The sequence below is a fragment of the Trachypithecus francoisi genome, unplaced genomic scaffold (genome assembly GCF_009764315.1).
Source record: "Trachypithecus francoisi isolate TF-2019V2 unplaced genomic scaffold, Tfra_2.0 Lachesis_group12, whole genome shotgun sequence".
NCBI lineage: Eukaryota > Metazoa > Chordata > Mammalia > Primates > Cercopithecidae > Trachypithecus > Trachypithecus francoisi.
The window spans coordinates 48,053,560-48,066,848 of NW_022681457.1; the positions used below are offsets into that span (position 1 = coordinate 48,053,560).

Sequence of the window (13,289 nt, forward strand, 5' to 3'; positions counted from 1 at the left end):
TCTCTCCTCTTCAATTTTTTGGAATAGTTTCAGTAGGAATGGTACCAGCTTTTTTTTTTTTTTTTTTTTTTTTTTTTTTTTGTACATCTAGTAGAATTTGACTATGAATCTATCTGGTCCTGGGCTTTTTTTTTGGTTGGTAGGCTATTTATTACTGATTCAATTTTGGTGCTCATTTTTGGTCTGTTCAGGAATGCAATTTCTTCTGTGTTCATTCTTGGGAAGGTGTGTGTGTCCAGGAACTTACCATTTCTTCTAAATGTTCTAGTTTTTGTGCATAGAGGTGTTTATAATATTCTCTGATGGTTACTTGTATTCTGTGGGGTCAGTGGTAATATCCCCTTTGTTTTTTCTAATTGTGTTTATCTGAATCTTTTCTCTTTTCTCTTTTATTAGTCTTGCTAGCAGTCTATCTATTTTACTAATTTTTTCAAAAAACCAGTTCCAGGATTTGTTGATCTTTGAATGATCTTGCATATCTCAATCTCCTTCAGCTCAGCTCTGATTTTGGTTATTTCTTGTCTTCTGCTAACTTTGAGGTTAGTTTTCTATTCATTATCTTTTAGTTGTGATATTAGGTTGTTAAATTGAGATATTTCTTTTTGATATGGGTGTTTAGTGCAATAAATTTCCCCTTAATACTGCCTTAGCTGTGTCCTAGAGATTCTCATATTTGTATCTTCGTTCTCATTAGTTTCAAAGAACTTGTTGACTGCTGCCTTAATTTCATTATTTACCCAAAAGCTCTGCAGGAGCAGGTTATTTAATTTCAATATAATTGTATGGTTTTAAGCAATTTTCTTAGTCTTGATTTCTAATTTTATTTTGCTGTAGTCCAAGAGAGTGGTTGGTATGAATTCAATTCTTTTGCATTTGCTGAGGATTGTTTTATGTCCAACTGTGTGGTCAATGTTAGAGTATGTGCCATGTGGTGATGAGAAGAATGTATATTCTGTTGTTTTGGGTGGTGAGTTCTGTAGATGTCTATCAGGTCCATTTGATCCAGTACTGAGTTCAGGTCCTGAATATCTTTGTTAATTTTCTGCCTCAGTGATGTCTCTAATACTGTCAGTGGGGTGTTAAAGTCTCCCACTATTATTGCATGGGGATCTAAGTCTTTTCAAAGGTCTCTAAGAACTTGCTTTATGAATCTGGTTGCTCCTGTGTTGGATGTATATATATTTAGAATAGTTAGGTCTTCTTGTTGAATGGAACCTTTTACCTTTATATAATGCCCTTCTTTGTCTTTTTTTGATATTCGCTGGCTTAAACTCTGTTTTGTCCAAAATTAGGATTGCAACTCATGCTTTTTTTCTGTTTTCCATTTGCTTGGTAGATTTTTCTTTATCTCTTTATTTTGAGCCTATGTGTGCTACTGCTTGTAAGATGAGTCTCTTAACGACAGCTTACCATTGAGTCTTTGTTCTTTAGCCTGCCACTCTGTTCCTTTTCATTGAGACATTTAGCCTGTTTACATTCAAGATTAGTGTTGATATATGTGGATTTCATACTGTCTTCACGATGTTAGCTGGTTTTTATGCAGACTTGTTTGTGTGGTGGTTTTAAAGTGTTGCTGGTCTGTGTATATAGCATGTTTTTGTAGTGGCTGGTAATGGTCCTTCCTTTCCATATTTAGTGTTTCCTTTAGGAGCTCTTGTAAGGCAGGTCTGATAGTAATTAACTCTCTCAGTATTTGCTTGTCTGAAAAGGATATTATTTCTCCTTTGCTTACAAAGCTTAGTTTGACTGGATATGAAATTCTTGGTTGGAATTTCTTTCCTTTAAGAATGTTGAATATTGGCCCCTAGTCTCTTCTGGAATGTATGGTTTCTGCCGAAAGGTCTGCTGTTAGGCTGATAGGCTTCCCTTTCTGGGTGACCTGACCTTTCTCTCTAGCTGCCTTTAACATTTTCCTTTCATTTCAACCTTGGAGAATCTGATGATTATGTAACTGGGGGATGATCTTCTTGTGAAGTATCGTACTGGGGTTCTCTGTATTTCCTAAATTTGAATGTTGGCCTCTCTAGCTAGGGTAGGGAAGTTCTCATGGATGATATCCTGAAATATGTTTTTCAAGTTGTTTCCATTCTCCTCATCTCTTTCAGCAACACCAGTGAGTCATAGATTTGGTCTCTTTACATAATCCCATATTTCTCAGGGGTTTTGTTCATTCCTTTTCATTATTTTTTCTCATCCTTGTCTGACTGTCTTATTTCAGAAAGCCAGAAAGTCAGTCTTCAAGCTCTGAGATCTTTCTTCGGCTTGGTCTGTTTTAACACATGTGATTGCATTATGAAATTCTTACATTTTTTTTCAGCTCTATCAGATCAGTTACATTCTTTTCTATACTGGCTATTTTGCCTGTCAGCTCCTGTATCATTTCATTGTGATTCTTAGCTTCCTTAGGTTGGGTTTCAGCTTACTGCTGCATCTCAATGATCGTTGTTCCTATTCATATTCTGAATTCTATTTCTGTCATTTCAGCCATCTCAGCCCAGTTCAGAACCCTTGCTGCAGGGTTAGTACAGTCATTTGGAGGAAAGAAGGCACTCTGGCTTTTTATGTTGTCAGAGTTCTTGTACTGGTTCTTTCTCATCTTTGTGGGCTGATGTTACTTCAGTCTTTGAAATTGCTGTCCTTTGAATGGTTTATTTTTCTTTCATCCTATTTGAAGCACTTGAGGGTTTTATTGTGGTATAAGGCTGGCTCAGTCAACTGGCCTCATCTCTGGATGATTTTAAGGGGCCAAGGCTCAACTCACAACTCCTGGACTATATGTTCTAACTCTGAGGGACTGATATTGGACCTTGACTTTGTTCTCTGGTTCTTCAAGGTTTGGAACCCACTGCAATGTAGGGAGCTAACTAAGTTCCTGGACCATTGGTCACAGCACTCCAATGGGTAGTGCCAGCCAAAGTGTTTCATAGGGTGGTAGCAGCAAGATCTGTCCTTGTTTGCACATGCCAGCAGCAGTGGCAGCATGGCAGGATGCTGGCGGGTGCTGAGGGACCAGCCTCCATGCAGGTATATACAGCAATGGCAGAGGTAGCATGACTCAGGAAGGTGGGGGTCACACTGGTGGACTGGTGGTGGTGTTAGCACAGGGGCGAGGCACTGGCAGGTGCAGGACTGTGTGTGCCCTCTGTGCGTGTTCACACAGGTGGAGGTGGCTGCTCAGGATGGGAGAGGGTCCACTCTTCTTCGTGCCTAGTTTCACTCCAGTGGCAGTGTTGGCACAGGGTTGGGGTGCTGGCAGGGGTGGGGCTGGAAGACTCTATGCCTACCAGGGCTCCGACTGCAATGGTGGTATGGCAGAGGGAGGGGAGGTGGAGTGCACACATGCCAGCAACAGTGCCATGGCAGGGTTCACATGCAAAACCGGTGGAACAGGGAAGGCAAGATCTGCCTGCACACACATGCATTGGCAAAGCAATACGGGGAGTGGCCGTGGAGCCTGGGGATGCTGCAGTGGGGGAAGCAACAGGTCGGCTGTTGCATGTCCAGAGGGCCGCTCTGCTGGTCAGGCATAGTCCAACAGTGCAGGAGTTATGATGCGGGTCCCCAGGGCCCCAGCCTGGCTGCATCCATTTGCAGTGCAGCACTGGGTGCCCTAGGAAAGGCCAGCAGATCAAGGAAAGCTCAGATCAGACTGGCTCCATCTGATAGGGAAGACCACCCTGCAGCATTTACAACTGGGCTAAAGCTCCCCCAGTGGAACAGTTCCCCCAGGGCTAAAGTCTCCTATGGGAGCAAGTGGAGCTTAGGGGGACTGGCATTCCTGGCCATGCTCCACTACAGATGCTCCTACACCAAATCCTCTGGGCTCCACACTTGCTGAAGTGCTGCCCCTACCATTTATCTAAGCAGCTCTCCCTGCCAATCAAGGGGCTGTGGTGGTTGACGGGTCTCCTCCAGCCGGGATTCCAGAGGCCCATGGTGAAAGCAGGTTGCTCCTTGCCAGTTCAACTCACCTGTTCCCCAGGAGCTGGGGTCCATGAATGAGTCCTGATGGGAAGTAGCCCTGTGCAGGATTTCCAGCTTCCTCCCTCTTCCACCCAGCTTCTGTGTCTTCCCTCTGTCCACTCTCCATGCCCTTTCTCTACAGATCTGTTAGGAGTGTGCCAGTCATCCCAGTCTTCAGTGGCAGCTGTTCCACCTGGCTGTGTCTAGTCAGTCATCTTGCCCAGCTCCCATATCATTCTTTACATTTTCATAATGTTGGACTGACTATTTTTTATGGCAATCTGACCCACTAAAAATTCTTATTGTGGGTAAGCATCTGTAGTTAAGATATTTATTTAATTCATATGGAAGGAAAAATCGTACTTCTAGTTAAGATAAATACATGATGGAGACATAGGAAAAGACAGTCTTAACCAGGGATAGAACATAGCACCAAGATACTACTCTTTGGTGTTCAATACTTAATATATATACTAATATATTAAATATTATTAATGAAACATTGTTGCTGTGGGTTATTAAGGCTAGATGTTTTCATTTAACTGGATTAAATTTGAAAGAACTATTGGCCCTGACTAAATTAATATAGGACGTGAATGTTTGTAGGAAGGTTTTAGGCTTCCTCCAAGAAGCATTTTTTGGAAAAGAACTATCTTGACCACAGATTGCCTGGACTGGAATTGTAAGCACATGGTAGGCTGAAGATACAGACTCTACGTGCATTCATTACTCATGTTCAAAGATCTATAGCATAATTTTCCATGTTTAATTAATAGCAATGAACATTTCCATTACCCTGCAAATAAATAGAAATATAGTTCATTTAATAGATAAATATGATAAACTATACACCCAGGTAGCACTTGATAACAAGAAAAAAGCCATTCTCTCTGGCAAACAGGAAATGGAATTTACTTTCTTATTTTTTTAAGAAGAACATTATTTCTACCATCAGTCTCCTGATTTCAGCCATTGATTTCAGTTAATGATCCCCATAGTCTTTCTCTATTTTAAATCATATTAGTTTTAGATGCTGAGAAAAATTGCTGCATATCCACTAAATTTGTGTGTGGCACTTTATATTTCTATTATTTAGCAATTTAACAACACAATCCTCAGGGATTAGGAATCAGTTTCACTCCTCATAGAATGTCTATATTACTATCATTATCTACAGGATAACATAAAACCTTTGAATATAACTACTTTGTTACTATTACTAAATAAATTCATAAAGTCTTTAAGTTAATTAACCCCACCACTATCCTGCCTTCTTAAGGTGGTATTTTATAAAAGAATTCCTCATTGTGTTGGGAGAGACAACCTTGCGTAAAGAAAAGACCAAGACATTTCCAATTTTGTCTCCCCCTCTACCACTTACAAACAGTGTTACCTTGGGTAAGTGCTTACTGCTCTCAAGTGTTTTCTTCAGTGCAAACCAGAAGGTAATAAAGCCTGCTCTCACAGTACTTATGATTGGGATAAAACTAAAGAGATATCATACATAAAGTAAGTGGCAGATATTAGAAAAGAGAGAATTATAAAGTATAAAGCTTGAATGTTCTATTAATTCTGATTACTCTAAAAATCCATGTTAAGTACCTAAGAAAATCGTTTTCACAAAATCAAACACTACAAGCTTTATATGATACATTTGTGACACAATGGTAATTTTTAATACCTGTCACAAATCTACTGTCTTCCACAAATATATGCAGTTAAATCATGATCAGTTTTGGCTAGTTTGGACACAGTTATCAAATTCTCAAATTAAATATGAATTAAAGACTATTGTTCAGGTTTATATGACTACATTCCCAATAGGCCTAAGTTTTTGCAAAATAAATGCAGGTTTTTAAATCCCTAATATGTGGGTTCATGAAATATCTTATTGGTGAATAGTTATAGTCAAAATTAAGTCCATCCTACTAAATATAATATTAAAGAAGACTCTTGAGATTACATTTTCTTCTCTTCTAGGTCATCTCACAGACATATATTAATACTAAACACTATTTAAAAACACTGTTTTTAATATTTTTAAAATTTATTTTTGATACATATTTTCCAGGTACATGTGATAAATAATTTGATATACTCTTATAATCAAATCAAGGTAACTGGGATCTCTATTACAATGTGTTTAATCTTGGAACAGAGATAATTTTACTTTGATACAAATATTTTCTTCTAAATATTTATACACATTTTAAGAAGTCAATGAAATAAAATACTTTCCACCATCTCTACCTTATTTCTCCTCACTCTATTTTCAACATTTTTTGTTTATATTTGCTTCTACTCTGAAACAGCAACAGTGCTTATTAAGAAAGGACTCTCGGGCTGGTCGCGGTGGCTCACGCTGGCACTCCTCAGGCGGATCACCTGAGGTCGGGAAGTTGAGACCAGCCTGACCAAAATGGAGAAACCCCATCTCTGCTAAAAAAAAAGATTAAAAAAAAGAAAATTAGCCAGGCATGGTGGCACACGCCTGTAACCCCAGCTACTCAGAAGGCTGTGGCAGGAGAATCGCTTGAATCCGAGAGGCGGAGGTTGCAGTGAGCCGAGATCGCACCATTGCACTCCAGCCTGGGCAACAAGAGCGAAACTCCGTCTCAAAAAAAAAAAAAAAAAAAAGGATTCTCTAAAGGGAGTATAAAGGGAGTAAACTGGTACTTGCCACTGCAGATTGAGAGATAAATTACAAGAGTGCCTAACTGTTTGCTACTGGCTGAAGTATTAGGTTGGTGCAAAAGTAATTGTGGTTTCTGTCTTTTTAATGTGCAAAACCCGGAATTACTTTAGCACCAACCTAGAAGGGGGAGAAGAATAAAAGCCATGTGGAAATTCCCCTCTCCTGTTTTCTGTCTCCCTGGGTCTTGTGGAGAGGAGGCAATTAGCAGGAATATAAACCCACTATAACTTCAGCCCTGTGGAGAAATATAATCTGAGCCCTCACAGCTACTTTAACCTTACTAGACTAATTATAAAGTCCCCAAATAAAGCTCGAAGGGCTATGAAACCACAAACTCAAAAACAAATTCCTAATTTCTTTAGAAATCATCTATCTTCTTCCCTATTACTCATCCAGACTTGATTTTAAAGATGGGTTTTTCCTCTCTGAGGCACTTTTATTGAACTCAAAACAATTTTCAACACAGGTGAGAAATTTTAGAAAATTTAGATTTGAATTATCCTTGTTATATGCTATTATTACCTATTAATAATAATGATACTACTTATGGCATCATAGCACCATGTTAAGAGCTCTACTCTCATTAATGTATTTAGCCATTACTATAGCACTATGAGCAGGTAGCATGATTCTCCCCATTTTACAGAAAAGGAGAGAAGCTTGATGAGCCTAAGCAAGCAATTTGCTTTTAGCCATTCAAATTGAAAGTGCTAAGACTTGCACTCCCATCTGTCAGACTCCAAAACTTCTGTTCTTAACCCCAGTCTATATGATTTCATGTTTACTTCTGAATGGGATCACTGATAAGCAGAGGGGTGAGATCCTCAGATTCATGAAGTTACTGGCAACCAAGATCCTAATACTTATCTAATCTGTTCCCCAACCTCTGTCATCACTCATATGCACACTTTTTTCTTTTCTCTTCTTCTTAATGCAATAGATTGAATGTTTTTCCCTTCAAAATTTATACGTTGAAACCTAATCCCCAACGTAATGATAGGTGGAGCTCGTATGAATGGGATTAATGCCCTTATAAAAGAGACCCCAGAGATGTGGTTAGTTCCTTCCATTGTGTGGTGACACATTGAAAAGGCTCTGCCTATGAACCAGAAAGCAAGCCCTCAGTAGATACTAAATCTTCTGGTGCTCTAATCTTGGACTTCCGAGACTCCAGAACTGTGTGAACTGTTAGAAATAAATTTCTGTTGCTTATAAACTACTCAGTTTATGGTATTTTGTTATAGTAGCCTGAAAAACTGAGAATATATATATATTGGGAATGGGATTACTTTATTTTATATATTTTAAGGGAATGGGAATATTTTATTTTATATATATTTATTTAATATATTATATATAATGGAAATGGGAATCTTTCATTTTAACGAGGAAATATGGGAATGGATATATCATTAAATATTTTATATTTATATTTAGTGATATCTCCATTCCCATACTTTCTCACAAGGTAATCAACCTGTGTTCCTGTATTCTTCCATACATTTTTCTATGTTCTTACTACTATTTATCACACAATCATCTATCATATGACTATCATACAACTATGTACACTCATATATATAGATTTTCAGGTTAGATGTTTGCATAAACATTTAATCATTCTTTAAACATCCTCGGTTTTTTTCAGGTAAAAATAATTAGGGAAGTGTGGAACAGGTAAATAATATTTTATTTCCTTGGTGTTTATTTACAAATTAAAATGACCTTTGAGTAAGGTAAATTACTCAAATCATAATCTTATATTTCAGAGGTTTCCATACATTGCCATCATATTTTTGACAATAATGATTTTGGAATACTAAGCAGGCCTATACCTGATTTTACTACTAAGAATATAAATCCAAGTATGGTGGGCTTTCAGAGGAACCTAGCTCTCTGCCAGGCTAAGACAATCATGTTGAAGAATCATGCTCTGGAGATGATAGAGATCCTTGATGTATCAAGACTGGCCTTAAATGTTAGGGATCTTTTTTTTAATGTCAGGAAAATCATATGATACTCATTAGTAGTCACTTACCTTTGGACCAGGTAATCCAGGTAACCCAGGATTTCCATGTGGCCCTGGTATGCCCTGCAAGTAGTGAAAAAAGTCATCATTCTTGGAACATATTGGAAGGGAACAAAGTACAATTGCTTACTTTCCTGTCAACATGTGTTATCCCTTTCTACATTTGAGTTTTTGCTTATGTTATTATATATACCTTAAAGACCTATTTCCTTTAGCTTATCCCCTATACCCAAATTATTCTTCAGATGTCAACTCATTTTTAAATCCTAGTCACAAGAACATGAAGCAATATCTTTTTCCTACTAACTTCTATAGAAATTTCTTCATATAAAATTCATTTGCCAAGCAATTGTATATTGCCTCGGGACATTTCTTATACTGTTCTAATCTGTTGCTTAAATACTTTATTGCTGTTCTAACTACCTTATGACATGTTCTATTTAGGCCCAGGATTATAAATTCTTTGAAAAGAGACTCTTAAAAATATTAGTAGTGTAGTACTTAACACATTGAATGGCTACACTTGATTAATATTTAGCAATTTGCTAATAAAAATTTGATTTTGCATCACTGATAAATTATATAATCTGAATTCAAAACTTCATTCCATTTCTGAGTACCTACTATATGCTAGGAACTGTTAATGTTTTGTGCCTCTCGTTACTAATCCTTATAACAATCCTGCAAGGTTATTATTTTTACTCCCATTTAAAAATCAGCTCATACAACCAGTAAGTAGAGGAACAGGTCACCCTCTCCAAGAAAGGCTTCTATGTCTCCAGGCTCTCTATACTTACTTCAATTTTGCACCCTACTTCTGTGCTCTTCAGTCATACCTCCCTCTTAACACATAACATATAGTTAATAATTATTTGTCTCTTCAATTCTGAATTAATAGAGCAGAATGCTTCAGAAAGGCAGAGATGTCAGCAATGCAAATATTGAAAATACGACTAGTAAGATGAAAACTAAAGAAAAAAGATTAAATTTTGGCTGGGTGTGGTGGCTCACATCTATAATTCTAGCACTTTGAGAGGCCAAGGTGGGAGCATTACTTGAGCTCAGGAGAGACCAGACAGGGCAACACAGCAAGACTTCATCACTACCAAAAATCAAAAAAGTTTGCCAGGCATAGTGGCCCGCACCTGTAGTCCCAGCTACTCAGAAAGCTGAGGTGAGAAGATGCCTTGAGCCCTGGAGATCAAGGCTGCAGTGAGCTATGATACCCATCACTGCGCTCCAGCCTGGGTGACAGAGTGAGACCCTGTCTCACAAAAAAAAAAAAAAAAAAAGGTTAGATGTTACGACTTACGTTATTAGTAGCCTTCAAAAAGTACATTTTAATAAAGTATATGTAAAACATTTATGGGGATTAATGAATAAGTTGCTGTTGTAAAAGTAAGGACAATGGATATAAATTATTATTTCACAAAGCTCAGTAATGCAAACAACAGTGAGCCAAAACAATAGCTTTAGGAAAAATTAATATCAATGAAAGTTTGGGATTTATAAAAGAGTTGTTGGTTGTTGCCAAATAATATAAAATTTACAGAGAGAAAACATGTGAAGCTGCAAATTTTAAGTTAGATATGGTGAAATTAGGAAAAGTAAAATAATTCGCCTTGAGAAAAACATTCTTCCTTAAGGGAATGAGAATTGGACAAATAAATGGAAGATAAAAAGTAAAATATGGAAGGAAACTGCTGTATTATGAGAACAGATGGAGATTCTGAACCTGAAGTTCATGCTGTTGAGAGAACAACCTTAGCAGTGGATAGGGAATAGAATTAGTATGAAAATGGGCCCAGTTTCTCAGAAAAGTAGGATCCAAATTCTCACAGAGAGGTAGGAGGATGGGAATGGTTCATGGGCTAGAGGAGAATGAGCAAGATTTAGTAAGGGCTACACGAGAAATGTGATAGGTCATCAACTACAGAGAATTTGTTTTAATGCAAAACAGCTAGAGCCCAGTGAGAATTCATCTTAGGCCTCAAATGGACAAGAGTTTGATGTGACTATGGACAACTTAAAGTAATATTTTAGAGTAATTTTTTCTTTATAGTATTTATATGTTAAATAAAAATCAGAATAAAAACAAAGTGGATTATATAAAAGGTATTTGCATTTGTCATACAATTCTTTTCCTAACTTATTGAACAAAGGTGTTTTGTAGTAAAATATCCGCACTTTTTTTTAGGTTTGAAAGAAACTAATTTTAACACAGCAATAAGTCTTTTGTTGGGCCTGTGTAATGTGAAAAACTACTGCTGATCTTTAATGCAGCTTTTTCCCTCAGGGCAGTTATTTTCTAGTCAATAGCTTCAGAATTTTCCACTATGTAATCCAGGAATGTACTGTTTTAAGGCAGCCCACTCCTCTTCATTTCCCCAAACAAATGAACCTCACCTTAGACTACTGCAATCACTTTATAAGTAAGAATAATGTTACAAGTAGCACCAGAACAGCCACTAATTTACAAATTTGATCATCTTTGTTGGACATGTTCACGGAGAATGCTTTGGCTGTGTGTTTACACTCAAAATAAACTAGGCTACATATGTTCTTAAACTTCTCTTGAATTGGCTAAGATAGGACTAAGTTTGAAGATCCAGGCAGGTTTCCAAAGGAAGTACATACTGTACAATACTAGAAAAAACATATTAGAAAGTTAAAAATTCTCACTGCCAGCAGGAAATGTAGCCCATCTACTTACCCGTGGACCTCTCTTCCCTGATGGACCTGGGATACCTGCTGGACCACGTGGACCCTTGGAAAACAAAGGCCAAATTAGGTATGATAGTAGATGCATTTTTTTTCTTATAGGTCTTAATAAGATTTCCACCCAAAGACAACTCTTTCTCAGTTCCCAGTTCCCAGCTGATGATGATTTTTAAGTAACATGAACCCCCTTACCCTAATCGGCAGGGGTGAGTTGAAACTCAAGTGTCCTCTTTAACCAGGTCAGAAATGGCAGCAGGAAGTCTATGACTTATGGTTACAGCCACCGTATCTGGTTTTTAAAGGGACCACAACTAGTAGTTTTGTGGGTAATTTTTTACCTAAATTTACTTTCACTGTGGAAGGAGGAATTCAATTTAGGGTTTGGAGACCAGCAACTACAAGGTTTTTTCAAACTCAATTGAAGATTTGCTTTGAAAAATGAAAGCACTGGCCATTTTATGTTCTTTTAAAAGAATTATACCAAGGATCTGTGTAATGTGTTAAACTGTTATAATGAAATCCTTCTTGTATATCCATTAATAAATCTGACTTATACCAATTGCAGCACACTAGGAAGTCACTAATAGAGTTAAATGATTTATAAAACAAACTAAGAAAGCAAAAACTGATCAATTGTTAAAGTGTTCTGAGTTATTTAAATGTTAATTTCTAAATATATCAAATAAGAAATAGGACACTACTTCTTTACTTCTCCATATAATGTTTTATGTTGTCTTCTTTACTTACTTTAACAATCAACTGTGGAAGAATAAATGCTCATTTGTGATATGGTTGAACACATATTCATTCATTCATCTGTTCATTCATTCAATTGTTACTGAGCACTCTGAGATATGGCATTGTTCTTGGCGTCTATAGAGCATATACATACTCCATTCAACAAATCTTCATTCATTATTGCAGTAAAACTGGTACACGCTGCCAAATTCGACACATCAGGGTTAAAATACTAGCCCCACCAGTAACAAGGACTGTGACCTAATGTGCTTTATTTTTCTTCATTGTAAGATGTTTATATATCTATGCTGATTGCACATAAAATAAAGAGATGAATCCAGGTTAAATCATATGTACTTGCCAATACGTGACAGTTTTTTAACCTACAATTTCATAATTTCATACAGTTTAAACTGCAGCATGGCCAGGTACACCTAAAATGTACAGAGTTTCAAAGGAGGAGAGGGAAAATGGATTGATAGGAAAGGATCATTCCAATTCAAAAACACAGAGGGAAATGAGTAAATTATGTTGAAAAATAACAGTTATTTTACATATTTCTCATCTCACTTTTTTTGATATTAACTACTCCTTGAAACTTTCTCTTTTATTAGAGTCATTTGCAGTTTTCTGATATTCATTATATTCATTATATATTTCAGACTGTCCATGTTTTTCCTTTAGTTGCACTTTTTCTTCTCTTACCCCCTGAATTTATAAAACTTTCCATGTATTTCCTAATATTGACAGAGAAATGCTATCTCTTTTTTTTTTTTTTTTTTTTTTTGAGACAGAGTCTCGCTCTGTCACCCAGGCTGGAGTGCAGTGGCCGGATCTCAGCTCACTGCAAGCTCCGCCTCCTGGGTTTACGCCATTCTCCTGCCTCAGCCTCCCGAGTAGCTGGGACTACAGGCGCCCGCCACCTCGCCCGGCTAGTTTTTTGTATTTTTTAGTAGAGACGGGGTTTCACTGTGTTAGCCAGGATGGTCTCGATCTCCTGACCTCATGATCCGCCCGTCTCGGCCTCCCAAAGTGCTGGGATTACAGGCTTGAGCCACCGCGCCCGGCCGAGAAATGCTATTTCTATTCAGCCCCTAACTGAGGGCATTCTCCTTCCTCAGCTGTTCAAATATTTTAGCAGCC

At 37.5% G+C, this 13,289-nt stretch overlaps 1 protein-coding gene across 1 annotated transcript in view; it reads right to left on the bottom strand.

The window, feature by feature from the left end:
• COL24A1 (collagen type XXIV alpha 1 chain) overlaps window positions 1-13,289 on the bottom strand; it is a 388,650-nt gene that overhangs the window by 340,631 nt on the left and 34,730 nt on the right. The window contains exons 4-5 of the mRNA XM_033225467.1: window positions 11,401-11,454; window positions 8,697-8,750 (exon numbers count right to left, since the gene is read on the bottom strand). Of these exons, the coding sequence (XP_033081358.1) occupies window positions 8,697-8,750; window positions 11,401-11,454 (108 nt within the window). The remainder of the gene's footprint in view (window positions 1-8,696; window positions 8,751-11,400; window positions 11,455-13,289) is intronic.